This window comes from Oncorhynchus clarkii, chromosome 5, assembly GCF_045791955.1.
Source record: "Oncorhynchus clarkii lewisi isolate Uvic-CL-2024 chromosome 5, UVic_Ocla_1.0, whole genome shotgun sequence".
NCBI classification, from domain to species: domain Eukaryota; kingdom Metazoa; phylum Chordata; class Actinopteri; order Salmoniformes; family Salmonidae; genus Oncorhynchus; species Oncorhynchus clarkii.
In genome coordinates this window covers 20,318,646-20,339,607 of record NC_092151.1, presented here as the reverse complement: position 1 = coordinate 20,339,607, position 20,962 = coordinate 20,318,646, and the positions used below count along the sequence as shown (strand labels likewise).

General features: G+C 43.0%; 2 protein-coding genes across 3 annotated transcripts in view; both read right to left on the bottom strand.

Moving 5' to 3' along the window:
• Positions 1–508: 508 nt before the first annotated feature.
• On the bottom strand, positions 509–15,563 carry LOC139408506 (synaptobrevin homolog YKT6-like). 2 transcript variants are annotated; one of them, XR_011634296.1, is made up of 9 exons: positions 15,290–15,563; positions 14,714–14,859; positions 14,126–14,208; positions 13,883–13,983; positions 12,474–12,578; positions 12,210–12,275; positions 4,740–4,841; positions 4,103–4,619; positions 509–4,038 (listed from the first exon to the last, which is right to left on the bottom strand). XR_011634296.1 is itself a non-coding variant. In XM_071152476.1 (8 exons), the coding sequence occupies exons 2-8, from the start codon at positions 14,815–14,817 to the stop codon at positions 4,584–4,586; spliced, it is 597 nt and encodes a 198-aa protein (XP_071008577.1). In that variant the 5' UTR covers positions 14,818–14,859; positions 15,290–15,563; the 3' UTR covers positions 509–4,583. The 2 variants fall into 2 exon arrangements, 1 of the variants encoding a protein (XP_071008577.1); XM_071152476.1 differs by having other exon boundaries at positions 509–4,619.
• Positions 15,564–15,965: 402 nt separating this feature from the next.
• LOC139408495 (inactive carboxypeptidase-like protein X2) overlaps positions 15,966–20,962 on the bottom strand; it is a 34,925-nt gene continuing 29,928 nt past the window's right edge. The window contains exons 12-20 of the mRNA XM_071152464.1: positions 20,230–20,309; positions 19,799–19,922; positions 19,481–19,677; positions 19,105–19,278; positions 18,847–18,978; positions 18,116–18,371; positions 17,747–17,886; positions 17,476–17,575; positions 15,966–16,923 (exon numbers count right to left, since the gene is read on the bottom strand). Of these exons, the coding sequence (XP_071008565.1) occupies positions 16,316–16,923; positions 17,476–17,575; positions 17,747–17,886; positions 18,116–18,371; positions 18,847–18,978; positions 19,105–19,278; positions 19,481–19,677; positions 19,799–19,922; positions 20,230–20,309 (1,811 nt within the window). The 3' untranslated portion in view covers positions 15,966–16,315. The remainder of the gene's footprint in view (positions 16,924–17,475; positions 17,576–17,746; positions 17,887–18,115; positions 18,372–18,846; positions 18,979–19,104; positions 19,279–19,480; positions 19,678–19,798; positions 19,923–20,229; positions 20,310–20,962) is intronic.

Below are 20,962 nucleotides of genomic sequence, written 5' to 3'. Positions count from 1 at the left end.
CTTAAGGCGGTACTACAGACCCAGGTTCGATCCCAGGCTGTGTTACAGCCGGCCGTGACCGGAAGACCAATGAGGCAGGACACAAATGGCCCAGCGTCATCCGGGTTTGGCTGGCCGGGATTTCCTTGTCCCATCGCGCACTAGTGTCTCCCTGTGGCGGGCCGAGCGCCTGCAAGTTGACTTTGCCAGCAGGACAGTGTTTCCTCCGACACATTGGTTCGGTTGGCCTTCCGGGTTAAGCGAGCAGTGTGGAGGACGCATGGCTCTCAACCTTCGCCTCACCAGAGTCTGTACGGAAGTTGCAGCGATGGGACAAGACCGTAACTACCAATTGGATATCACAAAGAATTGGGGAGGAAAAGGGGTAAAAGTACAAAAAGATATATAAAAATTTATTTGGGGACTTTGGATGCTTTGGATGTATTTATGAATTGGTGTTAAAATAAATTATGGACACAACGTAGAAAGCAAGTGGAATTCAGATTCATATAACCACCACAAATCTTGATATGGTTCAAATGATTTTATTGATTATGATTGCAAGCCCATATTGTTTCACATTTAATACAATGTACACATGGTTACATTTAAGAGCGGTAAGAGAAGTTTGAATGATCAAACAGAAGAGGGTATTTTAGTCAAGAAGGCATGCTACATACCTATGGTCGGTAGGCAGGTTAACCTGAATATACAGAATGGATGCAGGTGTGAGGGTTTTACTCAAGTAAATAAACAATTGTCAAATAATCGCTACAATAATATAAGATGAACCGACATGAAGGTTTATTTTAGAACATTTGGCACATACAGTGAGGCTGTGGTTCCTGGAGTGTACACACTGATGCATTGGTGTAACTTTGAGCTGGAGGGAGTTCCTTACAGTCCAAGGGCCTGAAAATAACCGTATGTCCATCATCCATTATCTCTGTTGGATGAAAAATGTCAGCAGCATCTCAGACTATTTACCAGAATTTGGCTGGTGGCTTGGACTCATTTCAGGTGTGGAGTGAACAAGGAGAAGGGTAGGGAGTCGGGTCCCAGGCCAGGCTGGAGAGAGAAGGCACGTTGCAAGGCCTGCCGGAGTTTGGAATCTCTCGGCAGAGAATGAAAGACTCTTATCTGGTACCATGTTACCTGATGCTTTACTGCAGCCTTTCTTAAAGTATGGGTTGAGATCCACTTTGGATTGCTGATGCAACAGGTGCATTAGGAAAATATTCAGACCCCTTGACTATTTCAACATTTTGTTACATTACAGCCTTATTCTAAAATGGATTAAATAGGAAATGTTCATCCATCTACACACAACACCCTATAATGACAAAGCGAAAACAGTTTCAGAAATATTTGCAAATGTATTAAAAATACAAAACAGAAATACATGATTTACATAAGTTTTCCGACCCTTTCCTATGAGACTAAATTCAGCTCAGGTGCATTGTGTTTCCATTGATCACCCTTGAGATGTTTCTACAACTTGATTGGAGTCATTCTGTGGTAAATTAAATTGATTGGACATGATTTGGAAAGCCACACACCCGTCTATTATGGTGGAAATTACAAGATTATGTTATAATACTTGTATTGCATCAAATGGTTGTTTAATACAACAGAATAGAGGGTTCTTATAACTCTATTGTGTCTGTGTGAACTGAAAGTGGGCCTCTGGGAGATAACACTGATAGGAGATTTACGATGTCTTTGGGTGATACCACATTCCAGAGCATGAGTTAATGTTTCTGTACTGGGGTACCAGGGGGAGATGGCTCCCGTATGGAGTTGGGGGCCAGACCCTGCTCTCTACACAATGAGAACTGTTTTTACAGCAGATACTGTCTGCTGTGAATTATAAGTATCTTTCATACAAATCTTAACCTTGTGACCCAATCCATACATCTGTTGTTTGTCATATAGACTGAAGAAGGATGGACTTTGCTATAAAATGCTGTGGCTCAAACCATCTCATTGAGTTCTCAGTGATCACCTCCAGGGGTGATTACCGACCAGCTCCATTACTGCAGTAATTAAAGAATAAAGTTGGATTATTTTTAGGAAATCTAAAAGTCTCCTTTGATTTCAATAATTCCACCACACTATATAAAAGGTCCCACAGTTGACAGTGCATGTCAGAGCAAAAACCAAGACATGAGGTCGAAGGAATTGTCTGGGGAAGGGTACCAAAACATTTCTGCAGCATTAAAAGGTCCCCAAGAACACAGTGGCCTCCATCATTCTTACATGGAAGAAGTTTGGAACAACCCAGACTCTTCCTAGAGCTGGCCACCCAGCCAGACTGAGCAATCAGGGAAGATGGGCCTTGGTCAGGGAGGTGAGCAAGAACCCGATGGTCATTCTGACAGAGCTCCAGAGTTCCTCTGCGGAGATAGGAGAACCTTCCAGAAGGACAACCATCTCTGCAGCACTCCACCAATCAGGGCTTTATGGTAGAGTAGCCAGACGGAAGCCAGATGACAGCCCGCTTGGAGTTTGCCAAAAGGCACCTAAAGGACTCAGACCATGAGAAACAAGATTTAACTCTTTGGCCAGAATGTCAAGCATCACGTCTGGAGGAAACCTGGCACCATCCCTACAGTGAAGCATGGTAGTGGCAGCATCATGCTGTGGGAATGTTTTTCAGAGGCAGGGACTGGGAGACTAGTCAGGATCGAGGGAAAGATGAACAGAGCAAAGTACAGAGAGATCATTGATGAAGAGCGCTCTGGAGTGCTCAGGACCTCAGACTGGGGCGAAGGTTCACCTTCCAACAGGAAAATAACCCTACGCACACAGCGAAGACAAAGCAGGAGTGGCTTCGGGACAAGTCTCTGAATGTCTTTGTGTGGCCCAGCCAGAGCCCGGACTTGAACCCAATTTAGCATCTCTGGAGACCTAAAAATAGCTGTAGAGCAACACTCTCCATCCAATCTGACAGAGCTTGAGAGGATCTGCAGAGAAACTCCTCAAATACAGGTGTGCCAACCTTTTAGTCATACCCAAGAAGACTTGAGACCTCTTTTTGCTTTGTCATTATGGGGTATTGTGTGTACATGAGGAAAACAATGTATTTAATCCATTTTAGAAGAATTGTAAACGTTTTTATATATTTTATTTGTAGGCTTAGCTCACATAATATCATTTAAAAGTTTGCATTAAGGTGTCTGTATAGAATAAATGTGGCAAATGTAGATGTTAATAAATGCATTTCAAATTCTTTTTTTTAGGAACTCAGTCGGGGTCTCAACTTACTGTTGAAACTTAGTTAGAATAGTAGAATACACAAGGTGCTATTTAGAAATGTGGTTGTGCATCACCAGTTTTCTCGTTATGTCAGTCACTCAATTAGCCATGTCAGCTAACAGTTTTTAGATTGGTAATTCAGTCTAGCCAGCTATCTAAACTTGTCGTAATCATGGCAAAATACCAACAGGCCACGTGGCCAAGGGCAGTGGTGTAAAGTACTTAAGTAAAAATACATTAAAGCACTAAAGTAGTTTTTTTTGTGTCTGTACTTTAAAAATATATATACAAGAATGTACGTTTTACTCCATAGACACCCAAAAGTACTTACATTTCAAATACTTAGCAGGACAGGAAAATGGTCCAATTCACACACTTATCAAGAGAACATCCCTGGTCATCTCTACTGCCCCTGATCTGGTATGACTCACTAAACACAAATGCTTTGTTTGTAAATTGTGTGTCCCTGGCTATCCATAAATTAAAAAACAAAATCGTACCATCTGGTTTGCCTAATATAAGGAATTTGAAATGATTTATACTTTAACTTTTGATACTAAGTATATTTTAGCAATTACAATCACATTTGATACTTAAGTATATTTAAAACCAAATACTTTTACTCTATTTTATTGGGTGACTTTCACTTTTCTATTAACGTATCTTTATTTTTAATCAATTATGACAATTGGTACTTTTTCCAACACTGTACAGGAGCACATTGATTTTGGTAACTACTCTCACTCAGATACCATATTAACATGATGTAAGCCATGTCAAAATGGGTAGAATTGCAGGAAACTAGCTGTAAAACTGCAGAAAAAAATGCTCTGCCCCATGGCAAAATGTGTAGAATTGCAGAAACCATTTCTTTCTCCGCCATCAACAGGGGGGCCACTAAAATGTTTTCTTAGGACCCCCAAAAAGGGGGCATGTTTTCATGAGCTTGGGTCCCAAGAAAACATCAACTTTCTCATTTGGTTCACAGGCTGAAAAGGTTTAATAACCCCTGCTTTACTGTACACACACACACACACACACACACACACAATACAGAGAACACACAATCACACACCTTTGATGCACAATGTTCACTTCTCACACACACAAACAATTCATGTACTTTTTCACAACTAGGAATGTATAGAATTCACTGAACATATTCAGAAAACAGCACTTAGGCCTAATCAACTGCAAAAAGGCTCCAACAACTATCACCTGATACACTTCACCACACAACCATTTCGCCAGTACGCTCACACACACGCAGAGTAAGAAGTATAATATGAAGGCTGATAGTCATGGCACATCCGGGGGGTGAGGAGATCAAGAGGGGTTCAGCAACATCACATGACCTCACAGCAAGAGTTCTGCTTCCGCGCCTGGGGAGAACACACACACACATACAGTATGATTACACTAGCAATCTAATACGGTATGTCCTCTCATGAATTATTGTGTGTGTGTGTGTGTGTGTGTGTGTGTTCCAATACGTTTCTCACCGTCTTGTAGAAGGCTTTAGACTGGTTCCCCAGGTGTTCGGACTTCTGGACTAGATCATCTAGCTTCTCTCCTCTCTCCAACAGACTTTCCATAGTGTTGTGCTGAGAGAGGAGATGAGGTGGAGAAGTCATTAAAAAGGGATAGATTGACAAATTTAACATGTTCACTACACCACGGGTAAACAACTTCTTGTTATTGACATGAAAATGGTGGGTAGAAGTGGAAATTTAGCAGCCTCACAGCTCTGCAAGCTGTTTTTTCTTGGTGCCATGAATATTTTGTTTGGGCATGTTTTTTCTTCTTCTCACATTTATCCACACATTCATTCAGGTTACAGAACCATTAGGCAAGCCTAGGACCCCTAGACTTAGCAAGTACAGTGTTAACAGTCGGTTTCATAGCAAGACTGCATCGTAGCTTATTAGCTTGTGGGCGGTAGGTAGAGCGTTGGACCAGTAACCGAAAGGTTGCTAGATCGAATCCCCGATCGAATCCCGAGCTGACAAGGTAAAAATCTGTTGTTCTGCTGCTGAACAAGGCAGTTAATCCACTGTTCATAGGCCGTCATTGTAAATAAGAATTTGTTCTTAACGGACTTGCCTAGTTAAATAAAGGTGTCAAAAAACAATTTGGGGGCCAAATAACTGTAGTTTTGGTTGACATGGTGGTTTTAGGTTGAAGTTGAAGACAAAAAAGCTGTGTGCCACAATCGGAAACAGGAATGGGGTGGATAAGGCACACAGGATTGTGTGGTAATATGAACCTCTCAATTTTGAACTCAAAATGTCCAAACTACAGCCGTTGAATGTGTTTCTTACTGAACGACTAACAGTGGCTGCTTCTGAGAAATCCCAGGCCGTGGAAAAACGTTAGCAGAGAAATGTCCAATTCCAAAGAGGAGAACGGACGTCTACAGATGGTACTGGATTTGGTTTTCAAACCAGAGAAAGTCACAGAGCAGGTTTGTATCAACTAGCTAGATATCACATAAATCAGATGATAAATTTACAGGGTTTGGTAGATTACTTTATAAATGTAATCTGTTGAAGTTAAATTGCAAAAATGGGTAATCCAAACTCAGTAATCAGATTACTTTTAGATTACTTTCCCCTAAAGATACATTAGAAGAATACAAAATGAATATTACCAATTGACCGACATCTATTGCCGGATATGCACGACTCCAACTCGATCATCAAGTTTACTGATGACACAACAGTGGTAGGCCTGATAACCAACAATGACGTTGAGACAACCTACAGGCCCTGGCGGAATGGTTCTAGGGAAATAACCTCTCCTTCAACGTCAACAAAACTAACGATCTGATTGTGGACTATCAGAGAGAGCACGCCCCCTTCCACATTGATGGAGCCTCAGTAGAGGGTCAAAAGCTTCAAACTCCTTGGTGTGCACATCACCAAGGGCCTGAAATGGAACCTGTGGTGAAGAAGTCGCAACAGCACCTCTTCAACTTTAGGAGGCTGAAGAAATTCAGCCAAGACCCTCATAAAACTTCTCCAGATGCACCGTTGAGAGCATTCTGTTTGGCTGCATCACCGCCTGGTACAGCAACTGCACAGCCAGCAACCGCATTGCTCTCCAGAGGGTGGTGCAGTCATCCCAATGCATCACCGGAGGCAGACTGCCTGCCCTCCAGGACATCTACAGCACCTGGTGTCACAGGAAGGCCAAGAAGATCATTAAGGACATCAGCCAGCCGAGCCATAGCCAGTTCACTCTGCTCCCATATAGCAGATAGACAGTACAGGTGCATCAAAGCCTAGACCGAGAAACTGAAAAACAGCTTTTATCTCCAGGCCATCAGACTGTTGAACAGCCATCACTAGCCAGCCACCGCCCGGTACTCTGCCCTGCACCTTAGACACTGCTGCCGCTCTATATGTACACTACTGATCAAACGTTTAGAACACCTACTCATTCAAGGGTTTTTTCTTTATTTTTACTATTTTCTACATAATAGTGAAGATATAAAAAATATTCAATAACTCATATGGAATCATGTAGTAACCAAAAAAAAGTGTTAAATATTTTATTATTTTAGACTCTTCAAATAGCTACCATTTGCCTTGACAGCTTTCCTTGGCATTCTCTCAACCAGCTTCACCTGGAATGCTTTCCCAACAGTCTTGGAGATCCCACATGTGCTGAGCATTTGCTCGCTGCTTTTCCTTCACTATGCGGTCCGACTCATCTCAAACTATCTCAATTTGGTTGAGGTTGGGGGATTGTGGAGGTCAGGTCATCTGATGCAGCACTCCATCACTCTACTTCTTGGTAAAATAGCCCTTACACAGCCTGGAGGTGTGTTGGGTCATTGTCCTGTTGAATAACAAAATGATAGTCCCACTAAGCCCAAAACCAGATGGGATAGCGTATCGCTGTAGAATGCTGTGGTAGCCATGCTGGTTAAGTGTGCCTTGAATTCTAAATAAATCAGTGTCCCCAGCAAAGCACCCCCACACCATAACACCTCCTTCTCCATGCTTTACAGTGGGAAAAACACATGCGGAGATCATCCTTTCACCAACACCGTGGTTGGAACCAAAAATCTCCAATTTGGACTCCAGATCAAAGGACAAATGTCTAATGTCCCCTACTTTTGTTTCCTGGCCCAAGCATGTCTTCTTATTGGTGTCCTTTAGTAGTGGTTTTTTTAAAGCACATCGACCATGAAGGCCTGACTCACAGTCTCCTCTGAACAGTTGATGTTGAGATGTGTCTGTTACTTGAACGCTGTGAAGCATTTATTTGGGCTGCAAATTCTGAGGCTGGTAACTCTAATGAGGGACGGCAGGGTAGCCTAGTGGTTAGAGCGTTGGACTAGTAACCGGAAGGTTGCAAGTTCAAATCCCCGAGCTGACAAGGTACAAATCTGTCGTTCTGCCCCTGAACAGGCAGTTAAGCCGTCATTGAAAATAAGAATTTGTTCGTAACTGACTTGCCTAGTTAAATAAAGTTTAAAAAATAAAAAAGGCCTTCCATTCCTGTAGTGGTCCTAGTGAGAACCAGTTTCATCATAGCGCTTGATGGTTTTTGCGACTGCACTTGAAGAAACTTTCCGGATTGACTGACCTTCATGTCTTAAAGTAATGATGGACTGTAATTTCTCTTTGCTTATTTCAGCTGTTCTTGCCATAATATGAACTATCTTCTGTATGCCCCCCTACCATGTCACAAAACAACTGATTGTCTCAAATGCATGAAGGAAAGAAATTCCACAAATTAACTTAAGGCACACCTGGTAATTGAAATGCATTCCAGGTGACTACCTCATGAATCTGGTTGAGAGAATGTCAAGAGTGTGCAAAGCTGTCATCAAAGCAACGGTGGCTATTTTATGAATCTCAAATATATTTAGATTTGTTTAACACTTTTTTGGTTACTACATGTGTGTTATTTCATAGTTGATGTCTTCACTATTATTTTACAATGTAGAAAATAGTACAAATAAAGAAAAACTCTTGAAAGAGTAGGTGTTCTAAAACTTTTGACCGGTAGTGTATATAGAGACATGAAACACTGGTCACTTAAACAATGTTTACATACTCCTTCATCCACCTTATATTTACAGTGCTTTGCCAAAGTATTCAGACCGCTTGGATTTCTTCACATTTTATTGTGTTACAGTGGGGTTGAACTAGATTTCATTGTCATAATATTTTGTCAAAAATCTACACAACATACTCTAATGTCAAGGTAGAAGAATTGTTTTATATTTTTTAAGATAACCAAGCAGTGACCCTCAGCCCCTCTCTGCAGTACATCCAGACTACTCTGAACTGCAGAAGAGTGGAGGACTTCTGCCAGGCAGCATAAACCAAAAGTTGTCCTGTTTGAAATCTCCTAGTTAAAGACATGCTGCTTCTCATTGTTGCAAGGCGTCTAAAAGTAATATTACTTCACTGCTTTATTTAACTTTTCATGTGCGAACCAAACACATTAAGCATAATGAACATCTCTGTGGTGTGCGCGGGAAAGACCTTGAGTCCACAGTGAGTTTGATAGATCACCTGGAAACTCACACTAAAGCTGAAACTAAACATTTGTCATGTTAATGGCAAATGTTTCTCTCCTGATTGTAAAAGAAGAGAGAAGAAATCATGTCAATGCAAATAATGTGTAAAGTGCTTCATCTTTAAGACACATCTGGCCAGACATATGATGATTCACACAAAGGAGAAGCCATATAATTGCAAAGATTGGGGGAATTGTTTCATCCAAGTCAGATCTGACCAGGCAGGTGATGATTCACTAAGGGTTGAAACCATATACACTGAGTATACAAAACATTAAGGACACCTGCTCTTTCCATGACATATACTGACCAGGTGATTCCAGGTGAAAGCTATGATCCCTTATTGAGGTAACCTGTTAAATCCACTTCAATCAGTGTAGATGAAGGGGAGAAAAACGGTTAAAGAAGGACATTTAACCCTTGCAACAACTGAAACATTGATTGTGTATGTGTGCCATTCAGAGGGTGAATGGGCAACACAAAAGATGTAAGTGCCTTTGAACAGGGTATGGTAGCAGGTGCCAGGCGCGCTAGTTTGTGTCAAGAACTGCAATGCTGCTGGGTTTAACACACTCAACAGTTACATGTGTGTATCAAGAATGGTCCACCAACTAAACGACATCCAGCCAACTTGACACAACTGTGGGAAGCATTGGAGTCAACATGGGCCAGTATCCATGTGGAACACTTTCAACACCTTGTAGAGTCCATGCCACGACGAATTGAGGCTGTTCTGATGGCAAAAGGGGGGTGGCAACTCAATATTAGGAAGTTGTTCCTAATGTTTGGTATACTCAGTGTAGGTGCCAAGAATGTGACAAATATTTATACCGTAAGGACATACTGACTAAAGGCGTCCACATTAGGTTTGGTTTGCTCCTAGCACAACTCGGCTAGGCGAAGCGAACATCTGTACCTCGCATACTCCCTTTAAAGACCTTTTGTTGAAAAATGTGAGAAAATATTACAGTTTGAGACATCGTGGCAACAAATAGCCAATATTCACTTCCTCAAAATAGTCTCAATTAATCTAAGATCAATCAAGAAATCTGTAATATATTTTGACCTTTCTGCAGAGGTCTTAATTGTGCGATTTGACAATTTACTAAGATGTTTGGTGCAGCATTTCTCAAATGAAAAAAAATAGCCTTCTCCGTTAAATGACAAAAAAACACTTAATTGAAGAATCCTTACTGTTGACCAATCACCGAAGGTGTGTAGACTTCGACTAGCCTCAAGAAGGGGGGAAAAAAATCATAAAACTAGGTGCAAATTATTTGGACTGGGAAGCATATGGTAAGCTTTAGCATATGATGATTCACATAGGAGAGAAACCATATGAGTGTAAGGATTGTAGGAAATGTTTAATCCAAAAGTCAGATCTGACTATCCATATCAGATGTCAGACAGGGGAGAAGCCATGTCAGCGTAAAGAACGTGGCAAATGCATCAAAAATAATTCTGCTCTGATCAAGCATATCAATCAAATGTATTTAGAAAGCCCTTTTTACATCAGCAGATGTCACAAAGTGCTGATACAGAAGCGCAGCATAAAACCCCAAAGAGCAAGCAATTCAGATAAAGCACGGTGGCTAGGAAAAACTCCCTAGAAAAGGTAGGAACCTAGGAAGAAACCTAGAGAGGAAGATCTGAGGGGGGGGCCAGTTCTTTTCTGGCTTTGCCCGGTGGAGAATATAAGAGTACATGGCCATTAAAGCCAGATCATTGTTCAAACTTTCATAGATGACCAGCGGGGTCAAATAATAATCACAGTGGTTATAGAGGATGCAACAGGTCAGCACCTCAGGAGTAAATGTAAGTTGGCTTTCAGAGTTTGAGACAGCAAGAGCAGCAGAGAGAATCAGAGGAAGGCCCTAAAAATTGTCAAAGACTCCAGCCACCCTAGTCATAGACTGTTCTCTCTGCTACCACACGGCAAGCGGTACCGGAGCGCCAAGTCTAGGTCTAAGAGGCTTCTAAACAGCATCCACCCCAAAGCCATAAGACCCCTGAACAGCTAATCAAATGGCTACCCAGACTATTTGTATTGCCACCCCCCCCCATACACTGCTGCCTCTCTGTTAATATCTATGCATAGTCACTTTAATAACTCTACCTACATGTACATATTACCTCAATACCGGTGCCCCTGCACATTGACTCTGTACCGGTACCCGCTGTATATAGCCTGGCTACTGTTATTTACTGCTGCTCTTTCATTATTTGTTATTCTTATCTGTAACTTTTTGGGGGGTGTTTCTTAAAAGTGCATTGTTGGTTAAGGTCTTAAGTAAGCATTTCACTGTAAGGTGAACACCTGTTGTATTCGGCGCACGTGACAAATAACATTTAATTTGATTCATATACATGTCAAGAATGTGGGAAATGCTTCTACCGTGAGGATCACCTGAAAGCTCATATGATTACTCACACTTTGAAGAAATCATATCAACGTTAAAATATGTCAAATGCTTCATCTCTAAGACACAGCTGAACAGACATATGAGGATTCACACATGAGAGAAACGAGAAACAACAAATTGTGGGAAATGTGGGAAATGTTTCAACCAGGAGTCAAATCTGAAAAGGCAACTGAGAAGGCATATTTCTCACACAGGGGAGAAACGTCTGGAAAATGTAGTAGCACCGCAGCAAACAGCACCAGCAGAGAAACCAGCAGAGAAACCTTAAGGGTCCAGCACCTGTAGCAGATGCTCAAGTATGATTTACTTAAAAATCAGTACTCTTCATAAGAGAGAAGAACTCGACAGTTTCCTTGGAGTAAAATATGTTCCAACCAGTAGATTCCAACTAACATCTGAGTCACATTTAGAAGGGTGCAACACAATTCTATGTGCACCAACAACAGTGCAAACAGAAATGTCATATTTAGAGCAGACAGGATTTCTTACTCTAGATAATAGATTAGCATGTCTGTTCTATTCAATATATTTCTATCCGGATGTGTCATAACCTTTATCCCAGTTACTGGGTCAGGTAGGATGACATAGCCCTCATGTGACTGCTCTTGTTCAAATAAGATATAATGAATGAATCAATGCATTTGGTAAACATTGAAGAGTATTGCTGTTGGCAAAGAGTTGCTTTGACGAAGACTGAAACATTGGCAGATTAAATCAGATATTTATTTGCAAGTGCTGTGTGTGGAGTTCTCTTACATCAAAGTACTTTTGGATATTTCTTTGGATACTACCCATGGATGTAGATATGCGAGCACATTTCAAAAAGACTCCATGGACATTTATTGTAGAATCATGACACATTTCAGTCACTCAACTGTGTCATCACAGTTGTTCTGTCTGTATAAAGGCTGCTTATTCCTTATTTGTTTCAGAAAATGTTCTTACACTTTAATTAAAATGAATGTTACATTTTGTTATTACACACACACACACACGAGAACTCAACTCACCAGAATTATTTTGGTTTCGTCCAGCTCAGCTTGTACTTTACTCATTGCGTCCGCCTCCCGAGGATTCTACAGGCAAATAAACAGGGTTAAGTTAACGCATAAACAAAACCCCACATTGCAACACTTGTTGTTATAAGAAGTCCATCTATGGAACTCACTTCCAGATCAGCTCAATCGTGTGCAACATATTGATGTATTCTAATGCAAATCAAAATGTAAATAAATCAATTGTGATTAACCTGTAAGAGGGAGTGTGTGTGTTACCTGGTACTTGGCGAGGTAGCTGTCCAGGGCAGTATAGTGGACAGTGTCAGGAGAACCAGAGGGCCAGTCTATACTGCTCACCTGTCTGGAAAATTCCTCCAGCACCTGAAAGAGAGGGGAGGAGAGAAGGAGAGAGTAGTCAGGACTGAGTACTCATCCGAAGCAGGATACATGCATCAATCAAACCACTGAGTTTCTAAATTGAATTTCAAAAAGACAGATGGTAAATCCTCAGAGGCAGTAATATTTTATGACTAACAATCCATGACTAATGGCCCTAACATAGGAAATGCAGAAACTCATCTAGTTCTCCGACTCCACTCAGTAAGTGGGTCTGAATGTAAGGCAGATCACAAGAATAGGTCAATATGGTCAAACGTAACACAATATCTGCCAATTAATTTTCAGCAGTATTGCCCCGGTCTGTCTGTTTGGTGCGCGCGTTTGCCTATCACTCCTTATGTAGCCAGTTAGCGATGCTAGTAATGATAACAGTCTTGTGGGTAGACAGAAAGACTTTCCACAAAAACCTTCTCGAATTAAATGTTAACTATAAAGTAGGCTTAGCTGACAAGATTATTTGTAACAATTTGGTGGCCGTTGTTTTGCATATTCTGCCATGACAAGCTGCAGCAGTAATTCAATCAGTAACACCACTAGACGACACATTCCACTCTTTCTAAATGCGCAATTAAACAGGAATTACACTCTTGTTTTTCTGACTCAAAATTGGTCTTCTAATGTGATTTAAGCATTGCCAAGGACTCAGAACATCCATTTACATTGTTTCTGTATGAATAATTGTAATATTGAGAGAAAAAAACTGGAGAAAACCCCCAGAGGAAAACTGAATTCTTGAAAATACATAATATAATTTTATGGGACCCCTTAGTCCCATTGTTTTACAAGGTATATTGATATAAAACATCTCGTGTACACTAAGGACCCGGGGAAGATTTTTAGGGTAGAGGAGAATAGAAAAATGTGCCTATTTAAAAGCTAAAAATATATAAAATATGGAGTAGCTTGTGACATTCTTTTAAAAGTAGCTCTCATGCTAGAAAAAGCTGGAGACCCCTGCTCTAGAGGGATACTCTCCTACCTTATCCAGTAGGGTGAAGCACACTCGAGGGATACTCTCCTACCTTATCCAGTAGGGTGAAGCACACTCGAGGGATACTCTCCTACCTTATCCAGTAGGGTGAAGCACACTCTAGAGGGATACTCTCCTACCTTATCCAGTAGGGTGAAGCACACTCGAGGGATACTCTCCTACCTTATCCAGTAGGGTGAAGCACACTCTAGAGGGATACTCTCCTACCTTATCCAGTAGGGTGAAGCACACTCGAGGGATACTCTCCTACCTTATCCAGTAGGGTGAAGCACACTCTAGAGGGATACTCTCCTACCTTATCCAGTAGGGTGAAGCACACTCTAGAGGGATACTCTCCGTCAGCAATCACCACCGCACCCAGGGAGTCGTTCCTTACATACACGTGACACAGGTACTCTGAGAGGGAACACACACACATTCAGTCTCTGAGACACCTATGGGGGCTAACGTGGAGTTAGTGAATGTGGGTGGTATTGTGTGTGGTGTGTATGTGTAAGAGAGAGAGCTGCCTAGGTGTGTATGTCGTCCTCACACTAACCTTGTTCTTTGACAGAGGCTCGGCTCCCTATAGACGAGCGTTGAACAATGAGGTCACTGGTGAATGTCATGAACTCCTGAACACTGAGACACAACCACACACAAATAATGAAGCAAGTCTCAATTAATACTCATGTAGCAATCGGAAAACCTGGGCAACACTGCTTTTTTAAACACTATTTTTTTTAAGAAACAGGTGACATGTCATAATTGAAACATGGTGTGGCCAACCCTTCTCCAAGAGAGCTAGTGGGTGTGCATTACTAATAGCGCCAGCCCTACACGAACACACTTCCTGATTCAGCTAATCAAGGAGCAGCTGATTAGTAGAATGTGTGTATTTATATTACTGGGGATGGAACAAAGTCCTGCGGGAGGTTAGGATAGCTCTACTCCACAAATGGAGGGTAAGCCTGCCCCCCCCCCTCTGTCATAAACGATAGGGCTGGTTTCCCAAAACACTGACTAATCACATTCCTAGAGGTTTAATGGAAATTCTTAATTTAAAGTATTGTTTAGTCCAGGACTAGGCTTAATCTGTGTCCAGGGAAACTGGCCCATAGATACATAGACAAAGAGCCAATCCTACCTGGACTTCTGGAAGAAGCTGAAGGATGACAGGTCGAAGGCAGCTTTCAGTAGGTTAGACTTGGTGGTCCCTTTATACAGCACACTCAGACTGAAAAGCTTCATGGTGGTGGTGTGAACAGCCTCTTGTCTTCTAACGCAGGCAGCCTGCAACGATGAGATCAAGTCCTGTGTCACTTTCAGCTACACGCCGCTGCTGTCATGCTAATTATCCACACTGATGTGTGACATTATCTCTCTCACACACAGTGTGTAGCTTGTTAGTTACTCAAACTTGGTGATTAACTATACAACATGATCTGAATTAAGTTATTGGACATACTGGTAGCAGTATTAGGCACCGTTTTTGCTGTAGTACAATAACCAACAATGTTATCTGTAACTAGCAGTTAACATTAGCAACTAGATAACTTTAGCGAACTAGCTAGCGTCTGAAAGCTACAGGGCACAACTGTCACTATCAAATCAACTTCCAACAATTCAGCAAATCAACAGGTTGCTGCTAATGACAGTTTAGCCGATTAAAGACTGCGACAGACTTGAAACATAGCTAGCTAGTAAGATAAAGTAGTTTTACCTTGTTCTCTCCTCGACACAAACTTGATCCACCAGAAATTACCGGCTATAGTATGAGTAGGCTAGCTTAACGTTAACTAATTAATTTCAGTACAATTTTTAACAAGTTTAAAATAAATACAAATGTATTTTGAATATAGTTTCACTAGCTTGTTTAGTTAAGCGATGGTGGTATTAACTATAACCAGAGATATTGCTAGCAAAAAAACTCCCCTTTTCCAAACTACACAGGATGTTGACTACGTCATTAGCGGAAAACGTCCATCCTCAGAGATATCCCGGTGTACAGAATTCCAAAAGTTGAGCGGGAGAAAGGTACCTACCCCTTCCACTATCACTCACTAGCAGCTGTTACAAATTCTCCTTCCAATAACTTAAAGAAATATACTGTTATTATTGACTTCGTTATAAACACTATTATTTGTACCGCAATACTTAGGATAATATGTCATCAAAATGAATATTTAGTTGTGTTTGTGGTCCTATTTCTCTGTAGGTGAAGGCCTTGCAACATCATATAAACAACAAAGATATACTTTTTTTAACACTTTTAATGTAATAATACAAACACACCGCAGTTTCCATAGATATTAGTAATCATATCTAACCAAACATAAGAATCCACGTTTTGAGGCAAAGCATGACTTCAGCGTGTGTCAAATAACCTGTTTATACTCTTTTATTGTGAAACATTTGAAGCACCCTATATCTACGTCTCAGAATAGGCTTGCTTAAGTAAATAATATGAAAAACATGCTGTTAACTCCCTGCTCTGCAGAGAGAGAATGCAGACTATTCTCTGATCTATGTGTGAGCATTACAAAAAATATCAGAATACAGACCATCATGAGACATAAATGGAAGAGCACAGAGAAAGTATTATTTATAAAAAGTGTTTTTTTTAAATGCTATATTTTCTTTCAGCTCTGCAAGGAATTAAATATGTTTTTAATTTCACACAATTTTAATAATGATTGTGTTTTTAAAAACTGTAATTTGTTACTTTAGCAATTTAATTAAATTCACCTTAGTAATCTTCGAATTTGTACTCAAAGGTGTAGTCCTGTGTAGGCTCTGACTCCTGGATCTCTGTGAAGACCTCGGCAGGTGTGGGCTCTGTGTACGAACTCTCCACAGGGAACCACGAGTCATACCAGGAAGTAGTGCTCTCTGTCTCCAGCTCCGCCGTCGTTGTGGGGGCCGCCGTGGTGGTCGTCGTGGCAACGGGCTTGGTGGTGGAGAAGTTATACCTGAGTCTCTGCTGGTGCATCTTGCGCAGGCGCATCAGCCGTAACCGCCGGAGACGCTCTGCATTATGGGAGTTGGCCGACGTCCCGCCCATCCCGCCAGTGGCACCCATCTTTGTTGCGTCTACGCTGCCAACTGACCCACCGCTGATGTCACTTCCTACCCGGGGGGGTGCTTTGGTAACAAGCCGTATGGGCCTCTTGCCGTGGAGGACCATAATCTGCTTAATTCGGTCCCAGTTGGACTTGGCCAGGGTGAAGCTACAGGGGGTGGCTCCGGAGTCGTAGCCCACAATGCACAGCCGGGTCTGGAGCGTGTAGCCGTCGATGCGAGCCGTCACACGGTACTCCCCGGGGTTCAACAACCGCCAGTAGTCACCAGCCGCAGCTATAGGTTGGGGGGTGAGAGAGAAGAAGAGGGAGAGAGGGAGGGAGGAAGAGGGTGTGAGAAAGGGAGGGAGCAGAAAGAGAGAGCAGAAAGAGAGAGAAAGTGGATCAGAGATGTCATTTGGTGTTATACAGTGCATTCGGAAAGTATTCAGACCCCTTGACTTTTTCCCCCCATTTTGTTACGTTACAGCCTTGTTCTAAAATTTATTAAATTGTTTTCCCCCCCTCATCGATCTACACACAATACCCCATAATGACAAGCAAAAACAGGTATTTAGAAAGTTTTGCAAATAAAATAAAAAATAAAAATACATTTACATAAGTATTCAGATCTTTTACTCAGTACTTTGTTGAAGCAGCTTTGGCAGGGATTATAGCCTTGAGTCTTCTTGGGTATGATGCTACAAGTTTGGCACACCTGTATTTGGGGAGATTCTCCCATCTTCTCAAGCTTTGTCAGATTGGATGGGGAGCATCGCTGCACAGCTATTTTCAGGTATCTCCAGAAATGTTAGATCGGGTTCAAGTTTGGGTGTGAATGCAGGTTTACCAGTCTTGACATCGTGCTTGACGCCGTCCACAGAAATGGTGGCGTTGGCCAGGGGTTTACCCTCCATGTCCCTCACTATGCCCTTTATCCCACGATGCACCTAGCACAGGAAACAGCACCTATATAAGGGCTCAATGATCAGATGACATCACTGGATGCAATACAATCAAGTATTTACTCATCAGCAACATACAGTACAGTTTCCAGTAAAGACACATTAAATACATTAAAAAACAAGTATGAGAATGGTTTAAAAACAGTGTATTCTCACCTGTTCTATGAAGGACAGTAGTGCCTCCCGGTTGTTCTCCCATTCCAGAGGAAGCTCACTCTCATGAGGAAACTTGTCACAGCCCAGGAAGACAGACAGCTCAAAGCAGTTAGTGTGCAGGTAGCTGAAGTCATTCATACCTGGGAATTTACAGCGTGGCGGGGAGGGAAGAATACATGATATTGGGTTAATTAGGAGCTCTCTCACCAGATTTTTCTGTACTTTTCTCTTCCGCCCTCATTCTCTCTTTGTCATACTCTCTCCTTTCATTTTTTTCTCGCCATCTCTCTCCCTCTTCCCCTGACTCTCCCTCTTCCCTTTCCCTCATTACTACTATTCACATCTCTCCCCCTCCCCATAGAGACTCACTTCCCACCACAGGTTTCCAACTGGCCCTGTTGATGATGCCCTGTCCCCCAGAGATGTCGTCTGTGTGGCAGGAGCCCCGCTGGGTCTCCGTCATGGTCAGGTGGCTGTGGGCGTACGACATGGCCAGCCAGCGGAACATGGTGTCGTCAGACGTCTCTCGTAGCGCGTCCCCATTCTGACGCTGCATCCGGGCCCACGTTTCCTCATTCATCTCATGGTTCACACCGGGTCTCAACTCACGCCGAGACCCCAAAGTCTGTTGGAAGACAGAGGAATAAGACATATGTTCATGTTATAGAAGAGACCAGGGCAGGGCCTGAAATGGAACACTATTCTCTTGGCTCCCAGTGCAAATATAATTCCTTGGGTACATAGAATTCCCTACATAGAAATTCACTAAATAGTGGACTACTTTTGGACACCAGTGTTCAGGGCCGGACTACAGCATTTTGGGCATCAGGGCAGTTGTAAGAACATTTCCTGTAATTGTACACTTTTTGCAATGAGGCAGGGAATTATTTTTAATGTTTCTTAATGTTTCATAGCTCATCTTATGCTTTTGTTCACATTTTGCCATGATGCTGAGAGAACACTTTGCTACCCCAACCCCATGATTTGGGATTGGGGGCACCATGGAAGTCAGGGCCCTGGGGCATGTGCTCTGAGTGCTTGTTCGGTAATCCGGCCCTGCCAGTGCTGATTCATCCTATTCCAGTCAGAACAGAACCCACCCATGTAGCCTTTGGAGGTCGCTGCATGTCAAACGGGTACGCCACCACTTTCTCTCCACCCTGCAAATTGGCTCCCAACACAAATGGGGTCCGCTCCATCCAGTTAATAATGGCTTTGGTTTCCAGGGCAACCTACAGAGAGAGAGTGGGAGAGAAATGTAGATCTAGCACCAGAAATACAAACTGTAGTATAATTGGAAAATTAACAATACAAAATAAATAAATATTAAAAACAACATCTGTAGCCCTAACACCCACCGAGCCATTGAGGAAGTTCTCTGGGAGTGGGATGTGGTGATTAGGTACAATGCGTGGGACCCAGCCTCTGTCCTCTGCCCCCCATAGAACACTGTTGAGGTCCGGGAAGTTCTGGAAGATATCGTATCCCTCCTCAGTCCAGTGGCCCAGACCCCAATTCCCCATCTCAGAGCCCTGGAGACGAGAGAGGAGGCTAGAAAATAATAAAGAAAGGATCTCTATTGGAGAGATTAAGAGCAGGGAGTTTGAGGGGTGTGAGAAACCGGATATGGAAGGACAGTATGTAATGTAACATTGGTTCCAGTTTCATCAGCTTAAACATATACTGTATATTCCTTGTTGGAGCATCTTTCTGGAATGAGCCCAGGTCCCTCACCATCTCGTAGGCCAGTTCGTAGGCGTCTGGGTTGAGTGAGGGAACCAGGTGTATTCTCACTCCCTCCACCAGGCGGCGCACTCTGGGGTTGTTCTCATTATACTCCTTACACATGAACTGCATCAGCAGGAGGAGCAGCTCCCGCCCCAGTGCCTCATTACCATGGAGACCCGCCGTGTAGCGGAACTCTGGCTCACCTGGTGAGGAAGATGACATCCTGTGATGGTGTTTTGTGATCACTTAGTATGTGTGTGTGTTCCTTTGCTGTATGGCTCAACTATCACACACACAAACAAACAAACACACACACACACTCACCTGTCTGGTGTTCCCCGGGGTTGTCAGAGATCTCCATGGCATACATCTTCAGGCCTGCAGAGCTCTTCCCAATGTTATAGATCCTAGTGATGTTAGGACACTCCTCATTTATCACCTTCATCATCTGACATGGAGAGAGGGAGGGAGGAAAGAAGTGGATGAGGGAGAAGGGAGAGTGGCAGAGATGATGGAGGGAGGGATGGAGGGAGGTGGGAAGAGGTGTGATGGAGGGAGAAGGGAGAGTGGCAGAGATGAGGGAGGGATGGAGGGAGAGAGGGAGGGAGGCAGGTGGGAAGAGGTGTGATGGAGGGAGAATGGGAGCGGGAGAGGAGGAAGATAGTGAGAGAGGAGTAAGGGAGGAGAGGAGAGGGATGAGGAAGAGATGAAGGACAGTATCAATCTCACCCGTCACACTCTCATTAAACACTCACCTGTCTCATGTCCTTATAGTTGTGGTGTCTGAAGTCAAGGTTGTCTGTGGGGTTGACCTCATTCTCACTACGGAAGCTGCCTGTGGGAAGGGGTGAGCAGACATTGGAAGCATATGGCTGAATACACATGGGAGCGATCATTCATTGGGGAGTAACGGGGATGTTGAGCACAGGGATGGTAACGGGGATGGTAACGGGGATGTTGAGGACGGGGATGGTATCGGGGATGGTAACGGGGATGTTGAGGAACGAGGATGGTAACGGGGATCGTTGAGGACGGGGAGGTTGAGGACGGGGATGTTGAGGACGGGGATGGTAACGGGGATGTTGAGGACAGGGATGATAACGGGGATGTTGAGGACGGGGATGGTAACGGGGATGAACAGGACGATGATGGTAACAGGGATGTACAGGACGGGGATGGTTGAGGACTGGGATGTTAACGGGGATGTTAAGGATGGGGATGGTAACGGGGATGTTGAGGACGGGGATGGTTGAGGACTGGGATGTTAACGGGGATGTTAAGGACGGGGATGGTAACAGGGATGTTGAGGACGGGGATGGTTGAGGACTGGGATGTTAACGGGGATGTTAAGGACGGGGATGGTAACAGGGATGTTGAGGACGGGGATGGTTGAGGACTGGGATGTTAACGGGGATGTTAAGGACAGGGATGGTAACGGGGATGTTGAGGACGGGGATAGTAACGGGGATGAACAGGACGATGATGGTA

Bases quoted from the DNA above. Each gene is read 5' to 3' on its own strand.
- LOC139408506 (XM_071152476.1), bottom strand. From the start codon at position 14,817: ATGAAGCTTTTCAGTCTGAGTGTGCTGTATAAAGGGACCACCAAGTCT. The intron at 13,984-14,125 runs GTTAGTGTGAGG...GTTCCCTCTCAG, and splicing joins AGCCTCTGTCAAAGAACAAG to AGTACCTGTGTCACGTGTAT. The intron at 4,620-4,739 runs GTGAGAAACGTA...TGTTCTCCCCAG, and splicing joins CTAAAGCCTTCTACAAGACG to GCGCGGAAGCAGAACTCTTG.